The sequence below is a fragment of the Mercenaria mercenaria genome, chromosome 15 (genome assembly GCF_021730395.1).
Source record: "Mercenaria mercenaria strain notata chromosome 15, MADL_Memer_1, whole genome shotgun sequence".
Lineage (NCBI taxonomy): Eukaryota > Metazoa > Mollusca > Bivalvia > Venerida > Veneridae > Mercenaria > Mercenaria mercenaria.
Genome location: NC_069375.1, coordinates 44,917,644 through 44,938,980, shown reverse-complemented (window position 1 = coordinate 44,938,980; position 21,337 = coordinate 44,917,644). Strand labels below are relative to the sequence as shown.

Below are 21,337 nucleotides of genomic sequence, written 5' to 3'. Positions count from 1 at the left end.
CTTAGAGACCACATTATTTTGTGCCCCAATCTTTATGAAACTCGGTCAAAATGTTAGTCTTGATGATCTCTAGGTCAAGTTTGAATCTGGGTCATGTGGGAAAAACTAGGTCAGTAGGTCAGATCAATGGAAAAGCTTGTGAACACTCTAGAGACCACTTTTGTGACCCAAACTTTATGAAACTTGGTCAGAATGTTTGAATGTCTTGATGCTATCTAGGTCAAGTTTGAAACTTGGTAATGTTGGATCAAAAACTAGGTCACCTGGTCAAATCAAAGGAAAAGCTTGTGAATATTCTTGAGGCCACAATTGTGTCCCAATATTTATGAAACTTAGTCAGAAAGTTTGGCTTGATGATTTCTAGGTCAAGTTCGAATCAGGTTCATGTGGGGTCAAAAACTAGGTCACCTGGTCAAATCAAAGGAAAAGCTTGTGAACACTTTAGAGGCCACAGTTGTAACCAATCTTGATGAAACTGGGTCAGAATGTTTGTCTTAATCATTTCTAGGTCAAGTTGAAATCTGGGTCATGTGAGGTCAAAAACTAGGTCACTAGGCCAGATCAACGGATTTTTTTTCAACACTGGAGACCACAATTTAAGTTTGAAACACATGAGAATTAGTCAGAATGTTTTTGGTTTTTTTATAATCTGTAGGTCAAGTTCGAATCTGGGTCATGTGGGGTCAAAAACTAGGTCACCCGGTCAAATCAAAGGAAAAGCTTGTGAACACTGTCGAGACCACAGTTGTAACCAAATCTTTATGAAATTTAATCAGAGTGTTTTTCTTGATGATCTTTAGTTCAAGTTCAACTCTTGGTCATGTGGGGTCAAAAACTAGGTCAGTAGGCCAGATCAACTCTGGTGAGCGATATATAGGGCCATCATGGCCATCTTGTCTATAAAATTCATTATTGGCTTTTATCTCTTAACTGCACTAACACTCCTTTTTCCTTCACCTTATACATAGTGTGCTTCACAGATGAAGGCATTTTAAGGCTGATTTAGGTTTTATTATCACTGGCATTGCCGTCCTGGGTGGACTGAGTAGTTTGGGAAACTGGACAGTCGGTACTCTTTTTAACCACCCTTGCCTGGCCATTATAGTCAGATGTGACTCCTTACCATTATCGAAGAAGGAAGAAATAATAGCAGACTGGAATTGTCATGTAACTATTCCTATCTGATATGTGTAAAAGGAATTTGAGAAGGATATGAATGAGTTGCATGTACTATGATTTGCTTCTAGAGATGACAACGATTTCGCACCGAAGTTGTCAGCGGAAACGATCTACACACGCAGCCGAAGTTGGAGAAATTCAGAGCTAAATTCAAGGTAAATATCAATTGACATCATCATTTTTGTTAAAGACCTTTTGTATTTGTACGATTCCTTTTTGCTGTTCCAACCTCTCACGCTGTACGAGGATGTGTGACCGTAGGAAGCACATTTTTCAGTGCACTAGTATTCGATAGAACCAAATTTCGGTTAGTCTAAATAATGAGACCTCGGGTAGACCGATTTTACATTTTGATATTTTACGTTGTCTACCTAGAGGAGGAGGATATCGACTCTTGAGTACAATTATTTGGACTAGCTAGTTGCGCGTGCATCAACTCGTACACATGCAGGACATGCCAAATAGCTCCATCGAAAATCACTGTGCATGTAGTCTTCACACATTTAACTTACCGGGAAAACTTATTTTATGGTCTGATATTTTATAGTTGTCATCCCTGTAACGGAGACAGTGACAGTCAAAAGTTATCATGCTGTCCCAAAACATCCTGTTATTTGGACTAATTTCAATGTACCGTTCAACAGGCTGGTAACATTGCCCGATCGGGCTTACGACACAAAAAGTAATATTTCTTGACAAATAATGAAGATATTTCCATCAAACTTGGTCCATTTATTAAGCATTACATATAATGCTTATCAAGGTAGAAATAACTTTGTTGCCTTCAGTTTAGTAAGAATTACTTCCCATTTTCAGATTTTTATGATGCGTAATTTTTGAAGTCCAAAACAATTATGTTTTAATGCAATGTTTAAAACAGAAAAAGGTTCAATGGCTTTCTATTGCTCCAAACTTGTGCGCCAATACCTTTATTCTATATATTTAGGGTAAATACTTTGTTTCTAGTGCAGATGTATGAGCAATTTTTTTAGAACTAACATTTCTCTTTAACGTTGTAAGTGAAAGCAGAGTAAAATGTATACATTCATGTACTAGCGCAATAATTTAGAACATTAGAAAGCCATTTAACCCTTTTTTGTTTTAAACTTAGCATTAGAACATTGTTTTTTTGGACTTCAAAAATTATGCGTCATAAAAATCTGAAAAGGGGAAATAATTCTACCAAAACAGAAGGCAACCAAGTTATTTTTATTCTAATTTGTATCATTTGTTATGCTTAATAAATGGACCAAGTTTGAAAGAAATATCTTCATTATTTTTCAAGAAATATTACTTTTTGTGTCATAAGCCCGATCGGGCAATGTTACCAGCCTGTTCAAGTGGTTGGGATAGTCACACAGGCTGGTAACATTGCCCGATCGGGCTTATGACACAAAAAGTAATATTTCTTGACAAATAATGAAGATATTTCTTTCAAACTTGGTCCATTTATTAAGCATTACATATAATGCTTATCAAGATAGAAATAACTTTGTTGCCTTCAGTTTAGTTAGAATTACTTCCCTTTTTCAGATTTTTATGATGCATAATTTTTGAAGTCCAAAAATATTATGTTTTAATGCAATGTTTAAAACAGAAAAGGGTTCAATGGCTTTCCAGTGCTCCAAACTTGTGCGCCAATACCTTTATTATACGTCCGAAGGGACGTATTATGTTATGACGCTAGTGTCCGTCTGTCTGTCGGTCTGTCCGTTAGCAATTTCGTGTCCGCTCTGTAACTCTTGAACCCCTTGAAGGATTTAAAGGAAACTTTACACGAATGTTCACCACACCGAGACGATGTGCAGAGCGCATGTTTTGGATGTCTCGCTTCAAGGTCAAGGTCACACTTAGGAGTCAAATGTCATATCAGTTTGTTTCGTGTCCGCTCTGTAACTCTTGAACCCCTTGAAGGATTTCAAAGAAACTTGACACAAATGTTCACCACACCAAGACAACGTGCAGAGCGCATGTTCCGGATGACTTGTTTCAAGGTCAAGGTCACACTTAGGGGTCAAAAGTCATATCAGTTTGTTTCGTGTCCGCTCTGTAACTATTGAACTGCTGGAAGGATTTCAAAGAAACTTGGCAGAAATGTTCACCAAATTGTAAAGATGTGCAGAGAGCATGTTCCGGTTGACTCGCTTCAAGGTCAAGGTCACACTTAAGGGTCAAAGGTCATATATGACTTTGCTTTGTGTATATTGCTCTGCATTGCAGTGCTCTTGTTTTTATTTGGCAGATCTCTTTTTTGTACTTACAATATTTTTTTTTTTGAATTACTTCCCTTTTATGTTACTATAAATAGCTTATTTCGAAACTTTTTTATTATTGGCCGTAGGGAAAAACCAAGACCACTTTTCTGTGGTACAACATAGATGGTACCTCCAATTTTAAGGTGTATTTTTACATACCTGTACCTGATAAGGATTTTTTTGTAGACTTTGAATATTTTTTTTGTGGACTTAGATTTGTTTTTTGAAGTTTTCCTTTTGTTGTTCCAGTCCTTTGGGGCTACAACAGTCAAGTTCTTAAAATTTTGCTCCCATCCTGTGATGTAAGCCTTCGGGCGTATATTGCCCCACTTGGCGGCGCTCTTGTTCTATATATTTAGGGTAAATACTTTCATAAGGTTCAATGGCTTTCTATTGCTCCAAACTTGTGCGCCAATACCTTTATTCTATATATTTAGGGTAAATACTTTGTTTCTAGTGCAGATGTATGAGGAATTTTTTTAGGACTAACATTTCTCTATAATGTTGTAAGTGAAAGCAGAATAAAATGTTTACATTCATGTACTAGCGCAATAATTTAGAGCATTAGAAAGCCATTTAACCCCTTTTTAGCTCATCTGATTTTTTGAAAAAAAATGATGAGTTATTGTCATCACTTGAGCGGTTGTCGGCGTCGGCGTCTGCGTCGGCGTTGCTTGGTTAAGTTTTATGTTTAGGTCAGCTTTTCTCCTAAACTATCAAAGCTATTGCTTTGAAACTTGGAATACTTGTTCACCATCATAAGCTGACCCTGTATAGCAAGAAACATAACTCCATCTTTTATTTTGCAAGATTTATGGCCCCTTTTGTACTTAGAAAATATCAGATTTCTTGGTTAAGTTTTATGTTTAGGTCAACTTTTCTCCTAAACTATCAAAGCTATTGCTTTGAAACTTGGAATACTTGTTCACCATCATAAGCAGACCCTGTACATCAAGAAACATAACTCCATCTTGCTTTTTGCAAGAATTATTGCCCCTTTTGGACTTAGAAAATCAGTTTTCTTGGTTAAATTTTATGTTTAGGTCAACTTTTATCCTAAACTATCAAAGCTATTGCTTTAAAACTTGCACCAGTTTTTCACCATCATAAGTGGACCCTGTACAGCAAGAAACATAACTCTATCCTGCTTTTTGCAAGAATGATGGCCCCTTTTGGACTTAGAAAATATCAGATTTCTTGGTTAAGTTTTATGTTTAGGTCAACTTTTTCTCTTAAACCATCAAAGCTATTGCTTTAAAACTTGCAACTGTTGTTCACCATCATAAGCTGACCCTGTAAAGCAAGCAACATAACTCCATCCTGCTTTTTGCAATAATTATTGCCCCTTTTGGACTTAGAAAAATCATTTTCTTGGTTGAATATTATGTTTAAGTCAACTTTTCTCATAAACTATCAAAGCTATTGCTTTAAAACTTGCAACAGTTTTTCACCATCATAAGTGGACACTGTACATCAAGAAACATAACTCTATCCTGCTTTTTGAAAGAATGATGGCCCTTTTTAGACTTAGAAAATCATGGGTAGGACAATATTTCTATTATACAAAAAAAATCAGATGAGCGTCAGCACCCGCAAGGCGGTGCTCTTGTTTGTTTTAAACTTAGCATTAGAACATTGTTTTTTTGGACTTCAAAGATTATGCGTCATAAAAATCTGAAAAGGGGAAATAATTCTACCAAAACTGAAGGCAACCAAGTTATTTTTATTCTAATTTGTATCATTTGTTATGCTTAACAAATGGACCAAGTTTGAAAGAAATATCTTCATTATTTTTCAAGAAATATTACTTTTTGTGCCATAAGCCCGATCGGGCAATGTTACCAGCCTGTCAAAATCATTCGACGTTCAGATTGTTTTATATTTGTGACGGGGCAATCAAAATGTTGAAGCTTTGAAGGACCAAAATAATGGAGGATAAATCACGGTACATGGTCGTGTAAAGTTATTGGTTTAATCGCTTGTGCATATTCGCGTACTGTACGCGGTAAATGTTTATCATGTACAGTACATACGTAGGTTTAAATCACCAGAAAATTAAAAATTTTGGATATTATTTGATCATTTCTACATAAAAATTTTTGGATATTATTTGATCATTTCTACATAAATCAGTGAGGGGCCTCCGTGGCTGAGTGGTTAAGGTCGCTGACTTCAAATTACTTGCCCCTCATCGTTGTGGGTTCGAGCCTCACTCGGGGCGTTAAATTTTTCATGTGATGAAGCCATCCAGCTGGCTTACGGAAGGTCGGTGGTTCTATCCAGGTGCCCGCTCGTGATGAAATAATGCACGGAGGGGCATCTTCCTCCACCATCAAAGCTGGAAAGTCGCCATATGACCTACATGTGTCTGTGCGACGTTAAATAAAAAAAGAAAAAAAAAGACAAACATAAATCAGTGAGGAATTGAATCTCCTTTCGATACATGTAAGTTTTATTAGCTCACCTGTCACGTAGTGACAGGATGAGCTTTTGTGATAGTCCTTCGTCCGTCGTCCGTCCATCCACAATTTCCTTGTGAACACAATAGAGACCACATTTTGTATTTGATTTCAATCAAACTTGCACACAACTTGTATGGGTACAATATCTCGGTTCCTTTTGAAAACTGGCCAAATCTCATCATGGGTTTCAGAGTTATGGCCCCTTAAAGGGCCAGAATTTATTATTTTTTGCTTGTGAACATGATAGAGACAACATTTTGCATTCAACTTTAATCAAACTTGCACACAACTTGTATTGGCGTAATATCTTGGTTCCTTTCGAAAACTGGCCAGATCCCATCATAGGTTTCAGAGTTATGGCCCCTTAAAGGTCCAAAATTTGCTATTTTGGCTTTTGCAGCCATATAGAGACTTCATTTATGGTTTGATTTGATACAAACTTGCAAAATATATTCAACAACAATAAATCTTGGATTCCATGATGAATCTATCAGATCCAATCATAGGTTCTGGAGTTATTTTATATCTGATTACCTCCCCTGATTTTAATCAAAATGGATTTATCTCAGTTAGTTTTTTTAGGACTCATTTGAAGTTTCATTATTGTCATTAGTTGGACTGAGACAATCAGGGTAGATAACTATGGGCTGATTTTATGTCTAATTACCTCCCTTTGTTTCAAATTAAAATGGGTGTATCTCAGTAACCGATGGAGATACTGATTTGAAATGTCATTTATGCCATCACATGGATTCGGACAATCAGGGTAGATAACTTTTGACAGAATTTACGACAAATTATTTCCCTTTATTTTTTATGTAAATGAATATACCTCGGCAGCATCTAATGAGATTGGTTTTAATCAGGGTAAGGAATAGTCATGCTAGTACAAAAATGCAGCATTTGAGCCTAGGACCCTCAAACTTGTTATGGAGATTGGCCCTGACTAGTACGTGATCCATAGGTCAAAAGGGACAGTTACAAGAAAATATTTATCCTTAAGATATTTAATGTGTGTGCCTATGTGATCTATGTCAGAACTTGAACTTATCATTAAGAGCAATGGTACTCAGGTGAGCGATATAGGGCCATCATGGCCCTCTTGTTTGAATTTATGGCCAATTCATGAAGAATCGGCATTTAAACCTATATCATGTAAAGCGTCGGCATTATTATCTAAATATTTCCTAGGATCGCGTCAATTTAGTTGGACTGGTGGTCGGGATAGCCCTGTGTTGTATATGAATCAGTCCCACCTAATTACCGTAGTCTGTACAATAACAGTATAACATAGGTTATACCGGAACACCATATGAATAAGGCTAATAGGCTGATATTTTTATTGTCAGATTTTTACACATAATTTCAAGTGTTAGTTTTATTCACCAGCTACAAAGTCCAGTCTGTTTAAATAAAAAATTTAAAATAGTCATTAAAAGCTATAAAAAAACCCTATAGATAATCAGAATAGACATCTACAATCTACTTGGGTAATCAGAATCTGCCTACAATGTGTGTCTTTCAACACATTTTACAGCTTTGACAATAAATAATCTGACAAAAAATAGAGACCTTAGGTTATAACTTTTACCTCCTTATTAAGGGAAAAATGCAATATATAGAAGGATGTTTTATAATGATTTGAAATGCTAATTTTTATGCCCCCAGCATCTACTGATGCGGGAGGCATATAGTGATTGTCTGTTCGTATGTTCGTTTGTCTGTCCGTCCGTACGAGGTTAACCAGATGGGACAGTTTCGTCTAGCATCAAAACCCCTTACTTGAATGACTTGATACTAATGCAGATGTAACCTGTGACCATTCCTCATCTTCAGACTTCACCTGACCTCAGTTTGACCTTGACCTTGAACTTGACCTGGTTTTGGACTTCGGTTGCTTTGTATCGACAAGGATGCCACCGGGGGCATCAAGGGTTTACTGAACGCAGCTCCTTGTTGCTGATGAAATACAGAGCTTTCCTGTTCAAGAGACACGTTATAGAATGTAAACTCTACTTAATATCTTGTATATACATGTAAATATGTATGTACATTATTTTCCAGATTTTTCTTTAAGAGACACATACAATACGGAAGGATGGACTTTTTGGAAGTTACTTCTCGTAAGAGGAAGAGGAGGGTCTCTGATAACAGAACAAAGTTACCTAGCAACATTCAGAATGTTATTGAAAAACTTTTTGAAAAGAAATTTAGCTATGAAAAAAGGGAAGACTATATGTTAACTTCAAATTTTGATGGAAAACATTTGAGTGGTGAGTGGCAGATAAAAGAATATATGTCTTTGAAAAACGAACTGAATATGTTGAAAAATGAGCTTAATGACAAAGATATGATAACATGGCATGAACACACGCGCCTTGTAAACCTGGCGGGGAATATTGCGCCAGAAGTAAGAAATCGGTTGAGGCCAGAGTTGTGTACGCAAGCGTGGTGTAAGTTCTACGAGATAGCGTCAACGTACCTGAGTTTAGAGGACAGGAAGTCGCTTGTTACAGTCCATCTATGTGAAGCACCAGGTGCATTTATTACTAGTTTGAATCATTTCCTCATTACACACAGTAAGTATACATTTTTAACAACTTTAACACCAACTGTTTTATTTAAAACATGGCAAGGTGTATATTGTATGAGACCATACTAGATAGAAGGTATTGTGTCTGAAATCAACCATCTTCCACATATTCTTCATGTTGAGAAGTTTGGCGTTATTTGCGATTGAGAAGTACTGGTACAGAATCTGGGAATGGTTGTTAAGTTAACTGCCAGCAATACGTAAAATTTAATGAAGACTAGTATATTGTAAAGAAATAGCTAACATTCAATGAAAAAAACACACACTTCAGTCTCATAAAAAAAATACTGATATACTTTGAAATAATTTCATTTTGTGGGCATGAATTCATGGTTTGGGCAAAAAATGGCTATTTTTTGGGGATATGTATTTATAGATATCAGCTTTTGAAGATATAATTAATGGGAATTTTACTGGTTCATTGGAATTTTATTTCATGGAAAGATGAAACAGTTAAAGCCATGAAAAATTGTCCCTCACAAGTATAAATAATTTCAGAGTATGTGTGTAGGGAATTGTTTCGGAGTAAAATCAAAATCTATAACCAGGTGAACACCAGATACATTATTTTTACATGAGACATAACCACAAGCAAAAAAATGTAAAAGCTAATGTTCACCTGATCTCGCATTTAAAATATACACATTTTCTTTTTTTCTGCCTTTTCCACTTTGTAATTCAGAAACATTAAAATATTCATGTACTGTCTTTCACTTTGAAATTGATACCTAAGGTATATCTTCGAGTTCACTGGAAAATACGTAGAAATAATTTTGTTTGCTATACAGTACCAACGAATAAGACAATACGAATGCTTCTGCTTTGAACAAGTCATAACATGCAGTTCATTTAAGTGTCTCCATGTTATTATATAGTATTGGAAGACAATGTTTGACAGCTTGATGAAGAAATTACAATTTTATGCACTTAACTTAAAATCTCAGTGACTGGGAAACCCATGGGAGACATGAGCCATAGTCACATAAAAATAAAAAAGTTACCTTCAAGTTTTATGAAAAGGATATCAACAATAATGAGGAATTTACTTGCGATGGAAATAAAAACACCCTGTTTTTAAATATATTTATTTTTGTTGAAATTTTTATTATAAGGTGCTCTTAGTGTAATGCCTAGTCTAAAACTGAGCGGATGTCTACTACTACATGTAAAGTTCTCTGTGTTTTTAAATGATTGTTAATAGAAGTACTGGTACACTTAGTCTGCTTCTTCTTCCAAAGTATTAAATGTTGACAAATTTTAATTTTGTCACATAAGGTACATTGCTATAGAATTCTTTTAAGAATGTTATCCAGGGTATGATTAGAGCATTGTTCGGAAGACTTACATTTATTATTAGTGGTATAAAGGAGTACTGTTCAGTTCTACCAGGAAAGTAGGGTAAACTAACTCTGAATTACCCGGTATCAAATGTAAACGGCTTTGAACTTTATTGACATTAAAGCTGTGGAGCTGTTACAGTTTTAGTTACTATATTTGTATTTAATTAAGAGCTTCTTTAATTTGAAATGTATACATACTACAGTGCCAATTCCTAGTACACAAGTCGCAACTGCCCCATAGAAATTTCTGAATGTCACATAATTTTTTTGAATGTCACATAATTTATTGTGTATGACAGGCCATTGTCCCATGGACAAAAATTCTTTCCCAGTCACTGAAACTTTTCGTAAAAATACTGTAAATCCCCTAGGTTATGCTGGAGACTGGCAGTGGTTAGCCACGACCTTGAACCCTTATTACGAGGGAAACAACATAGGACAGATGATAGATGAGGACAAATTCATACGCTGTAGCTATGGTAACTGGTACTTTGGGGAAGATGGCACAGGAAATCTGATGTCAAAGGACAATCTGAGGGGATTACAGGAAAAGTTGGTTAATGTTAAGGTTGATGTGGTAGGTACATTTAAATACAATGTGTGTAACCATCACACCATTTAAAAAATATAAACAGATTATTGTGAACACCATGCATTATTGTGTGTCTAGCTCAAAGAAAGCACACAGTTTGGATAGCAAAAAGAAAATTAATGAATATTAACAACTGAGATCATTGAAATTTTGTTACAGTAGTAAAAACTTAGCATCTCAGTCAAGTTAGCAAAGTATCAATGAAACTGAATCAACAGGTATCTTAAATCAATCCAGAGCAGCCATATCTATCTAAGGGATACTGGGAAAGCCTCAGACTACCAGTAGGTGAGAGTTTTAATAACTCACCTCGAGGGTTTATTTCTTTCTATAATATGAGCAGAAATTTGATGACTTTCCAATGCGAAATTGGCATATTGTTGACAAATATTCTTCAAATTATCTTTTGTGCAGGTTACAGCAGACGGCAGTATTGATTGTCAAGGTGACCCAGCAGAACAAGAGAATGTTGTTTCTCGTCTGCAGCATTGTGAGGTCCTTACTGCATTACATATCCTGTCACCAGGGGGCACTTTGGTTGTCAAAATGTTCACGTTGTTTGAATGCAAGGCTGTAGGATTGATGTACCTTCTTAACTGTGTATTTGAAAAGGTAAATATTTAATATGGAACTGATCGTTTTTAAAGGATGTACTCTAAAGTCGATTTTTTGCTTATTTTAGCCATTAATACATGTTTTTGACAGTGTCAGTATTTAAATTGTTGGAGTAAAAGATAATTATAGTATACTGGGTAGATAATATTTTAGATGAGAAATAATTAATTACTGACTTACAGTCATATTAAGAGTGAACTGAAATGTATCTGAAAATTTGCAGGTCGAAGTGTTCAAACCATGTACCAGTAAGGGAGGCAACTCTGAAGTCTATGTAATTGGTCTGAAGTTCAAAGGGAGAGAATGCTGTGAAGATTTTCTACAAAATATTACATCATTTTATTTTGGTAATTGTTACAATTGCTTTTAAAATTGTATTGCCTGGTGTTAGGTGTTCTGCTGGAATGATTCCAAGTATGTTGAATTAAAATGATACTTTAGTATATAGATTGGTACTCAAAACATGTGATCAAGCTTTAATCTTTCAAAATTATTTCCCTTTCTGCAAATGATTTGAAAATAATCAGAAGAGTTTATCAAAGGATATTTAGAAGAGTACTGCAACTGCTTCTGATCAGGGTCACTCAATTTTGAAAGACCCTGTTCTGATATAAAGAGATCACTGGTTCAAATACCATCAGGAGTGAACCAAGGCATTAGCAACTTTTCAGGAAATTGGCATACAGTTTAGGAGACAAATGCCTGTGCCATTTTAAAGTGGGTTTGGAGGAATTTATTTGTCATTTTAGTACATTTGTTAACAAACAGACTCAAACAGAGGGATTCAATTGATTAATAAATGAATCCCTATTCCTGTGAATCAGTATCAGCATATCAGAATTTGTGAATTCAGTGAAAACTGTAAATGCTTTCCCTTCAGGGCCAGATGAACCAGATGGCTGTCTGTTTTCTCAAGACGATATACCGGGTACTTTCCTAGAACAGCACACAGAGTGTGTCACATTCTTCAAAGACTGTCAGATGTCAACTATACAACGTAACCTTGACCTTCTCAATGTCATGGCTGATGATGAAAAGTCAAAGGTTGAAGAACAGAAGGATTTCTGTATGGAATGTTTCTTTAACAGATATGATGTGAAGCCATTGCCATCCTCAGCAAGAATTATGAAATATTTGAAGGTAAAGTTTAGATATTGTGAAATCATTTGATTTGGAATGTACAAAATTTCAAATGGCTTTTTTGTTTGGATATGAATTTGTAAGTTTCAATTTTGAATGTAAGATAAGGGAATTTCACTTGTTAGGCAATATCAGGTTATAATCCCCTCTATTTACAGAATTAATAAAAATAGTTTAGAGAGACAAAAAATGTGTTGATATAGTAACCATTCTGCATGTTTTAAGTAAAGCCACACTTCGTTCCGTATTTGAGATCAAAGAAAAAAATACTCTACTTGTTGAATGGATGCTGTCAGTTTCACAAATTACTAGAATTACTAATGCAAGGGCTGTAACACTGGAACTGGATGGTTGTAGAAATTTACTTAGATTTTATATTGAAAATTATAATGTTTATGAAATTATGGTTGAGAAAATACACAAACTTCTCTATTTATTGGACAGAAACTCAGCTTTTGTAAATTTGAGAAGTTCAGTTGACATAACACTTAGATGCAGAGGATATTTGTTTGCTTCAGTGTGAGACTGAAATATCTTTCAAGGGAGAACACCAGATGCAATATTTTCATGAAAGGCATAGCCTGGAGTGAAAATATAAAAATGTTCATTAGTGAAATAATTTTTGATCTTGCATGTAAAACAAACAAAATTTCTTTTTATTTCATGTTTTAGGCTAAATTTTCTGTTTTTAAATTACAGTTTCTTGCATGTGTAAAATATATTTGACATTTTTCGGTATGAGAATACCAGATATAGTTCATTCTAATATTTCGGTAATTCACTGAAAAACATTGTAATAAATTAATCCAGTCTGGCTGGTTGGCACACTTGGCCTAGATGTTAGATTATGCATTCTGTTTGAATTTAGTTCAAGGTTAATGTCTTAAATGTGTTTATTTGCAGGGAAGAAAAGGTGGTTCTAATAGGACTACAGAATTTGCAGCCAAAGTTAAACTGGAGGGCAAGTTCACTGGCAGTTTTTGTGAGAGACAAGAATTATCAACATTACCATGGCAACAAAAGATAAATAAAATAGAGACGTATGAAGATGAAGTGAACAGGGAAGATAACTCACTTTGGATCAAGGTATTTGGTGTTTTGTGTGGTTTTTGTTTGACTTAGTTACCCCCAGTGTCAAAGATGTTGGAGAGAAGTAGTGTTTGAACTGTCCATCAGTCCATCTGACCTTCAAGCTTTCTTATGTACTCAACTTCTACAGATTCCATCCAATTAAAATGAAACTTGGCATATATCATCAACATGAAGTGGAAATGAGCAATATTTTCTGGACTTCCATGTACAATTATTTTTTCTGGAGTTATGGCCCTTTTTGAAAATATGACAGCTACATCATAACATTGTGTATTCATTTCCTCATACAGTTCCGATCCAACTGAGATGAAACTTGGTTTACATCATCAACATGAGTGTCTCTAACTTGTAACTTTCTGTGTCTGTAACTTTTTTATTTGTTTTATTTTAAGTGTCAAGAAGAGATATTGGAACATGAGATAGAGTTGTTGCAAGAAGTGAGGGGCAAACCAATAGACAGCATACAGAGCTCGAGATTTTGTCATGGATTTTATCTTGGCCAGGTGCACGAGATAATTAAAAATTCTAGGGTTAGTTTAGATTTATATTGTTTTGTTAGCTCACCTGAGCACAAAGTTACTGCCATACCCTTGTGTTCAATGTCTGTTGTGCATGGTCAACAATTTTACTGCCAACACGCAAGAGGTCACGATTTTTTCCCAATCTTAATGAAACTTCGTCAGAATGTAAATCAGTAAAATCTCAGGTGATTTGAAAACTTGGTAAATAGGTCACTAGGTCATGTTATACAAAAACTTTGTTAACATTTAAGAGGTCACTTTTTCTACCTGATCATTATGATACTTTATCAAAGTGTTTGTTGTTTTGAGGTCCATTACTAAGGGAAAGTGAGTTGGCAATTTTTTTCATAGCCAGTGCATAGACTTCTGCAAGACACTAAATAATGAAGATTGACAGGTCAAAATTTACAGAAGGTCTTTGGAACTCAAAGAAATGTATGTGTATTATGTTGAAAATTCAATGAATCGACAGAATGACCCCCCAGGTCTTTTTAACTTTCTTCATACTCCATAGAAAAATAATTGTACATATACTGCGATTTATTTCGAATTTCTACATACCAACTTTCATTTTCCAATAAAATGAAATAGTTTCTGTGCTATTTAAAAGAAATTAAAATGTTCACTTTCCTTAGTATTGGACCTTTAAAATCTTGGATAAATTTGCAGCTTTGTCACATGGTTAAAAAACTAGGTCACTAGATCAAGTCTGTGAGAAAACTTTGTTAGTGAAATGTCTTGTTTACATAAAACATAGATAAGAGTGTTACTTTTAATGAAATCTAGGCCAAATTAGATACTAGGATATCTTAGGTAAGAACATAGTCAGGTGAGCAAAACAGGGCCTCCAGGGCACTCTTGTTTGCGATTTACCTTTTTATAGGTCAGGACTTTGTTTTTATGTTGAACATCCAACTAACCTGTCTTAAATAAAATAGAAAAAAAAACACAACACAAAAAAAACAACAGGAGATTCATTTTATACCACTGTTCATGTATTCTTGGAGGAAAAGATAGTAAAGGCAGAGGCCTGATAATATATTATATGAATGATTAAATAATGGTATACTATATATCTTTTGCATATATTTCAGTGGTTAACAACACAGACACAATCAAATGCAGAGTTCGTAACATACGTAGCTTGTAAACTGAAAGAACTACTGTTAGACACAATACAGTATTACAATGGTGGAACAATTCCTGATCACACAAGCACATCACCAATGCAACATTTGAAAGTTAATGAAAATGTGGATCAAAACCAGAAAGAGTCTTGTACGAAATTAGACAACATTGAACAAGATACTGAAATGTCAGAAGTGCCAAAACAAAGAGCTGTGTCTGATGACCAGAAAGGTCTTGACAGAGAACATCACTGTAACTGTAGTTTAAAAGGCTGCAAAGATTCGGACCTTAGCGTTATACAATCTGGACATGGGGAAACATGTGCTTGCCGTAGTGAAAATAGTGGCAGTTCTAAACATTCTAGCAAATGGGTGGATAAAGCTGGAGATACTTCTGGTGAAACTGGTGATAATTGTGATGAAACTGGTGATAATTGTGATGAAACTGGTGAAACTTGTGATAATTGTGATGAAACTGGTGAAACTGGTGATAATTGTGATGAAACTGGTGATAATTGTGATGAAACTGGTGATAATGAACATACAGGTGAGAATGACCCAAGCAGGACTTGCAGAACAAGTTCCATTGATCTACAGGGGGATAGTCTCAATAAAATGGACATTGGGGAAGATGCACCTTCTAATGGAGAAGATACAGGCAGTTTATTAGTAGGAGAATGTATTCCAAAATTTACATGTGTGTGTATCAACAGTGGTTCACCAATTCTTGATGAACTTTCACAATCACAACAGGTATATACAGTATTACCTTCAGTATAATTATTTGGTGCATGAAAATATTATTTGTTAAGGAATAGTTTCAAGTTAGTTCTTTAAACAGTGTTTCTATTGAAACGTCAATTCTTAACCCATATATTATTCCCCAGACTTATACAATACAGATTTATGGATATAAACACCCCATTTTAAAAAACTATGATTTTGCAACGTTACTCTCTCAGTTCCCGTTTGTCTGTAGTTTTCCTATTGCATTTACTGTTTTTCTGTAATTTTCTGTTTTCCATTGTGAAGGCATGCTGCTTACTCCCATTTTTGCTGACATCTGCTTTTTGTTACATATATATGTGAAATGTTTGTGTTTTTGTAGAGTTGCAGTGACGGTCAGAGTGTCAGACTTTACACAGTGAGTGTGGGAAATGTCTGTGATAAATTTGAACTCGTAGAACAAGGAAAGCTGTTGTCTGTTGTACAAGATATCCTAAAGGTTTGTAACCTTGAATCCCTTTTAAATATGGTTACAAGTGATAACCTTTTCATGTATGGTAGTCACTGAGTCGTTGTTTAACCTTGTACTCTCCAGATAGCTTCACTACCCACTAGTATGCAGCTATTGTAAATATCAATTTAGTATCAGTTTTTCTGTAAGGGAGACTACTCCAAATCAGTGGTGATTTGTTGAGAATACTATACAGTGCAAAATTCTTGACAAGTGTAGGATGAAATCCCTCCTTTCAGTTTGACCAGGGTGGTAAAAATCCCCCTTTGGTTTTGTATAAAAACTTATGAATTAAGAAAATTCAACAGAAATTACAAAATAACAGTTTTTGAAATGATAATTGTCCAATGGATTGAAATGAACATTCGAATATAAGAATATAATTGAAAAGAAATCAGAAGGGGATTCTGTCTGCCTAAGTCAAAATGTTTTTTTGAGGGGTTGTGGGGGATATGGTGGGGTCAGTATGTCAGCATTCATTTAAAATGTTATCCATTATAGTTACAGTGGCTCACATGCATTAGTCATATTGAGAAATTAAAATAGTTTCATACAGTCATGTGCTGTATATGGTAAAATCATTCAATTTTGTAGGCATAAAATTTCACGGTTTTGGCCAATGCAAATATTTTTTGTGCACAGAAACTTGTGGAAGTTAGCTGTTGAAGGTACAATGAATGGTAATTTTCTTGTTTGATGGAAATTTCCTTTTCTAAGTTTTATACAACTACAAAAATAAGTCCCCCATGAACATCAATGATTTCACAGTATTGCATAATAACTAAAAATAGGAGGCTGAATGTTATGATTGAAGAGATTGAAACTATCAAATGTATCTTTCAGAACTGTGAGACATCAGACTATGTTGTTGTAGAGATGGGAACATGCTTGAGTAGGTTTACAGCTGGACTAGTCTACCTTCTGTACAGAAGTTTCAGAGAGGTACGGGTAAATGATTTTATTATGTTGTGGTCATACAACCATTCAGATTACAAAGTTCTGGCCCGATATTAGTTTTGATTAGATATTGAGAGGTGTATGATTTTACATAGCTAGGTTTTACTCTAGATGTATATGCTGGAGTACTGTTTTTGACAAAGTTTTTGGAAATTCACTGCAAGTACCAGTCTTAAAGTAAAAATGATAATAAAAAGCATGTCAGTTGAAAGAGGATGTCAGATAAGTTCATTGACTGTGAATCATTTGCCCACACTGATGTTGATTCATAGATTTCTTAATGTTAGGAAGCCATCCTGCTCAGTGATTCTACTCAGGTGCCTGCTCATACCTGAAACAAAGCTTAGAGGGGTGCCATGAAAAGCTGGAAATGTCGCCATATGACCCAAATTTTGTATGTGCAACTCTAAATCCAATAAAAACATAGTCTGTATGAAATATGCCTTACCAGATCTTTTCTGTAATGATTAATTGGTTATGACACAATTTTTATCCAGATTGGTTTTGTTCACCATCATGGCAACCTGATGAAGCGCCACCTAGTGTGTGTTGACTTTCAGAATTGTCCAATCAGATTATGTCAGTATTTAGAAGAGGTTGGTCACATGACAGAAACTGACCAATCAAATTCAGTGTTAGAGATTGTTCCTGTTCTGACAATGCTTGAAGGTAAGTCTGTTAGTTGATCTTTTGTGTTGATACTAATTGAGTTGTTTAAACCTGACCAAGATTATGAAGCCAAGTTTCAAGAAGACCAGTTTCAGAACTTAGTTATTTGATTGGTTGATTCTAAATACAGTCTGATAATTGACCAGTGGCAAGGTTGTATTCTGTGACAAGTCTGCAAGCCGAGATTTATAACCTGGTAACTTGATGTAGACTTTACTTGATCAACAAGAATGACAAAGACAGATACTCATTATGCAGCAGACATCATCATTTTACACACGCAAATACGAAAAACAAAACTGGATAACTACTTTCCAGTGAAACACATACTTTCCATTTACTCAATTAGTAGATAAGGCATTTATAATTGTGTTATTCTTCACAAGGGTGATATAATGAAAACTCAAACAAATTAATCATTTGTGCCTAATACATGTATCACTCCGCCAGCTAGCTAAGCCACCCCTCTAGTTGGGTAGAGTCTGTGGATTCCAGGTTTGTTGGACAAGAGTGGTGTTCTTGACATCTTGATGAGATATATTCTTCATTATCCGCACACTGTTTCATGTCTCTTAGATCTTAAGAACCAGCTTATACTGAATGGGGCCTCCGTGACAGAGTGGTTAAAGTCAGTGACCTTAGAATGAGTGGTTAAAGTCACTAACTTCAAAGTTCTTGCCCCTCATTGATTTGGGTTCAGAACAGTGTTTGATGCATAAAATCCTTTGTGAGAAAGCGATCCATCTAAATTTTAGTTTACAGGTGGTCAGTGGCTCTACCCAGGTGCCTGCCCTTGAAAAGAATGCTTGACAGTGCACCTTGGGGTCTTTCTCCACAATAAAAAAAAAACAACTGGAAAATTGCCATATGACAACCTAATATGTGTCTTTCTTATGTTTAACTAAACAAAAACGAAACAGGAAAACAGCTGTTACTGATACGAAGCCACTGTAGACAAAAAAAGTAACCTTACCTAATAAATGTATAGAATAATCATCTTCCAGATGTTACTGCCTTCAAACAAAACTACAGCAATTCATATTTTATTTTTATATATGACGATTGTTCAACACAATTTCAGATGACGAGTTTACATCTTTTCTACGAATCTCCAACGTTAATCTGCTTCAGTCTTTCATCACAACTGTTGTCAACCAGGAAAAGCAAATTCATTGTCAGGGTGACAACACTTGAACATTACTCATCACTCTTATAGATCTGAGAAATCCTGTCCAGAATTGTGTTTAATACCTGTTGAGAAGTAGCAAAGTTAGGATTTGCCTAAGTGGATAGCAAAGTTAGGTAATTACAAAGAATATTTGACTAATTGGATTACAGTTGTGTAAGTAACAAATTTAAATTAATAATCCAAAAAAAATGCAGAGACATGGATCTAAAATTCAGAAAAAATAGTCTGGGAAAAATAACAGTGTTGAGTCCCCATTATACTGAATGATATACTGAAGAACTGTGAAAACCTAGTGTGGATTATTTTCTATGGAATATCAGTGTCTGAATAATGCCACTGGAACATCACTGTGATTGGCATATTGACGCTTGAACAACATTGTGCATGCCAGAATAATGACACTGGAACATTACTATTAATGTCAGAATAATGACACTGGAATGCCACTGTGCATATCAGATTTATGACACTGGAATCACACTGTGCATGTCAGAATGACTCTAGAACACCTGTGCATGTCAGAGTAATGGCACTGGAACAAATGTGCATGTCAGACTAATTGCACTGGATAACCACAGTGAATGTCAGAATAATGACACTGGAACACCTGTGAATGTTGGAACAATGACACTGGAACAAATGTGCATGTCAGACTATTCGCACTGGATAACCACAGTGAATGTCAGAATAATGACAAAAAAAAAAACACACACAAAAAAACATGTTCATGTCAGAATAATGACAAAAAAAAACCCACAAAAAAACATGTTCATGTCAAAGTAATGACTCTAGGACAACACTGTGCTCATAAAAGAGGAATACCACTTTTCATATATTTACCTTGATATCACTCAGCAGTGTGTATTGTGTACTTTTGAAATGTCAGTTTTGTCTTAAAACTGAATAATGCTACATTTTTGATGAGTTACTTAAAAAGTTTCTTGTTTAACGTGGGTAGCTGACGAAAGTCCCCACCTGGAATGGATGGAACAACTCCGACTGACGTCATATTTACCTCCCCAGCGTCTGTTCTAGGGCAATACTGCTGGAAACAGTACCAATTTAAGTAAATCACCCAGCACTGAACACTAGTCAGGATATCAGTCGCGACCGGGAATCGAACCCAGACCGCTGGCGTTGTAGTCCAACCTGCTAACCACTGCGCCATTGACTTTAGGAATTGCATGGTTGATAGATATAATTAAGAATATGGCAAATATAACAATGTTATGATCTGCAATTTTGTGTTCAGTGGGAGCAGATTTTGGCAAGACTGGATCATACAAGGTGCCTGCACTTATCGCGATTCAGCCAGGCAAAATCCGTGAAAGCCGACTGCATCATTGTAGATCAAAGAACTGTTTTAATGACCCCTTTAGTATAGACCTCTCTACCCATTTTTGTTGTTACTGTAGAAATAAGTGACTATAATTTTAGGCAAGCAGGAGTAGACATTTGGAATTACCGATATGAATAATTTGATGCCGAATATAGATGCCAAGATTACATAATTTCTGATGTCATGTGTGATGTCATGACCTCCCATTGGCTATTTTTCCATATTAAATGGAGGTTGAATACAGGGGTTTTGTACTCGCTCGTGAAATACAAGCAGTGTTTAAGACAGAAAATTCAGTGTATTAGAAGTTGAGAAGATCCCTTAGGAAGACATTGTTGTGGATTAAGAACTATGGAATAAATTTTCAAAATCGATTTCTGACTTGTAACAATATTGTTTACAAATTATTGAAGTTCAGTACAGTGTACATTTATCAGTTTGATGAAAAATCAGTGTGGTTGTCAGTTTTGGTCCATTTGCATCATTGACTCAAGTTTATGTGAGGGATGTAGGGCATTTCCTTACCTATTATGAAGGGACTCAACCAAATCTAGTCTTGTTACTATATTATTTGGTTGCATTTTGAGCTTCTAAATGATCCTTTACAGCTTTGATTATACGAAAACCATTTTTATGTAGTATAACCTATATTTGTTACGCATCTCCCATTCTCCACTTGATATCAGTACTGTGTGAGGCTACTGTCCTATAATTTTGCGGAAATAAAGTAAAACACAAACCATTTGTTTTGTTTAAGATTTTATTATCTTTGAGATTTTTTTACATTTTTTGAGTGAACAGAAGATATTGAGCACAGCTGTATACAACACTACTGTTTCCTCTATTTTTATTGTACAGTCAAACTTGTGCTAGAAGACAACCTCCAAACAAAGGCCACTACTTTCTTTTCCCGTTTATTCAAATACATTGTAAATTTACCTGTGTTGAGTGGCCACTTGTCAACAAAGACAACTTATGTTTCCCCAGGTCGGTCTTTACAGACAGGCTTAACTGTACATGGATTTCTGTA

The 21,337-nt window shown here is 35.3% G+C and overlaps 1 protein-coding gene across 2 annotated transcripts; it reads left to right on the top strand.

The window, feature by feature from the left end:
* Positions 1 to 1,272: 1,272 nt before the first annotated feature.
* Positions 1,273 to 21,051, top strand: LOC123553422 (cap-specific mRNA (nucleoside-2'-O-)-methyltransferase 2-like). Of its 2 annotated transcripts, none has more exons than XM_045343140.2 (13): positions 1,273 to 1,334; positions 7,961 to 8,475; positions 10,201 to 10,406; positions 10,836 to 11,033; positions 11,260 to 11,383; positions 11,917 to 12,176; positions 13,080 to 13,262; positions 13,661 to 13,798; positions 14,884 to 15,669; positions 16,025 to 16,141; positions 16,997 to 17,095; positions 17,608 to 17,779; positions 18,861 to 21,051. In XM_045343140.2, the coding sequence occupies exons 2-13, from the start codon at positions 7,995 to 7,997 to the stop codon at positions 18,971 to 18,973; spliced, it is 2,877 nt and encodes a 958-aa protein (XP_045199075.2). In that variant the 5' UTR covers positions 1,273 to 1,334; positions 7,961 to 7,994; the 3' UTR covers positions 18,974 to 21,051. The 2 variants fall into 2 exon arrangements, with proteins under 2 accessions (XP_045199075.2, XP_045199082.2); XM_045343147.2 differs by having other exon boundaries at positions 1,285 to 1,334; positions 7,974 to 8,475.
* Positions 21,052 to 21,337: the final 286 nt, after the last annotated feature.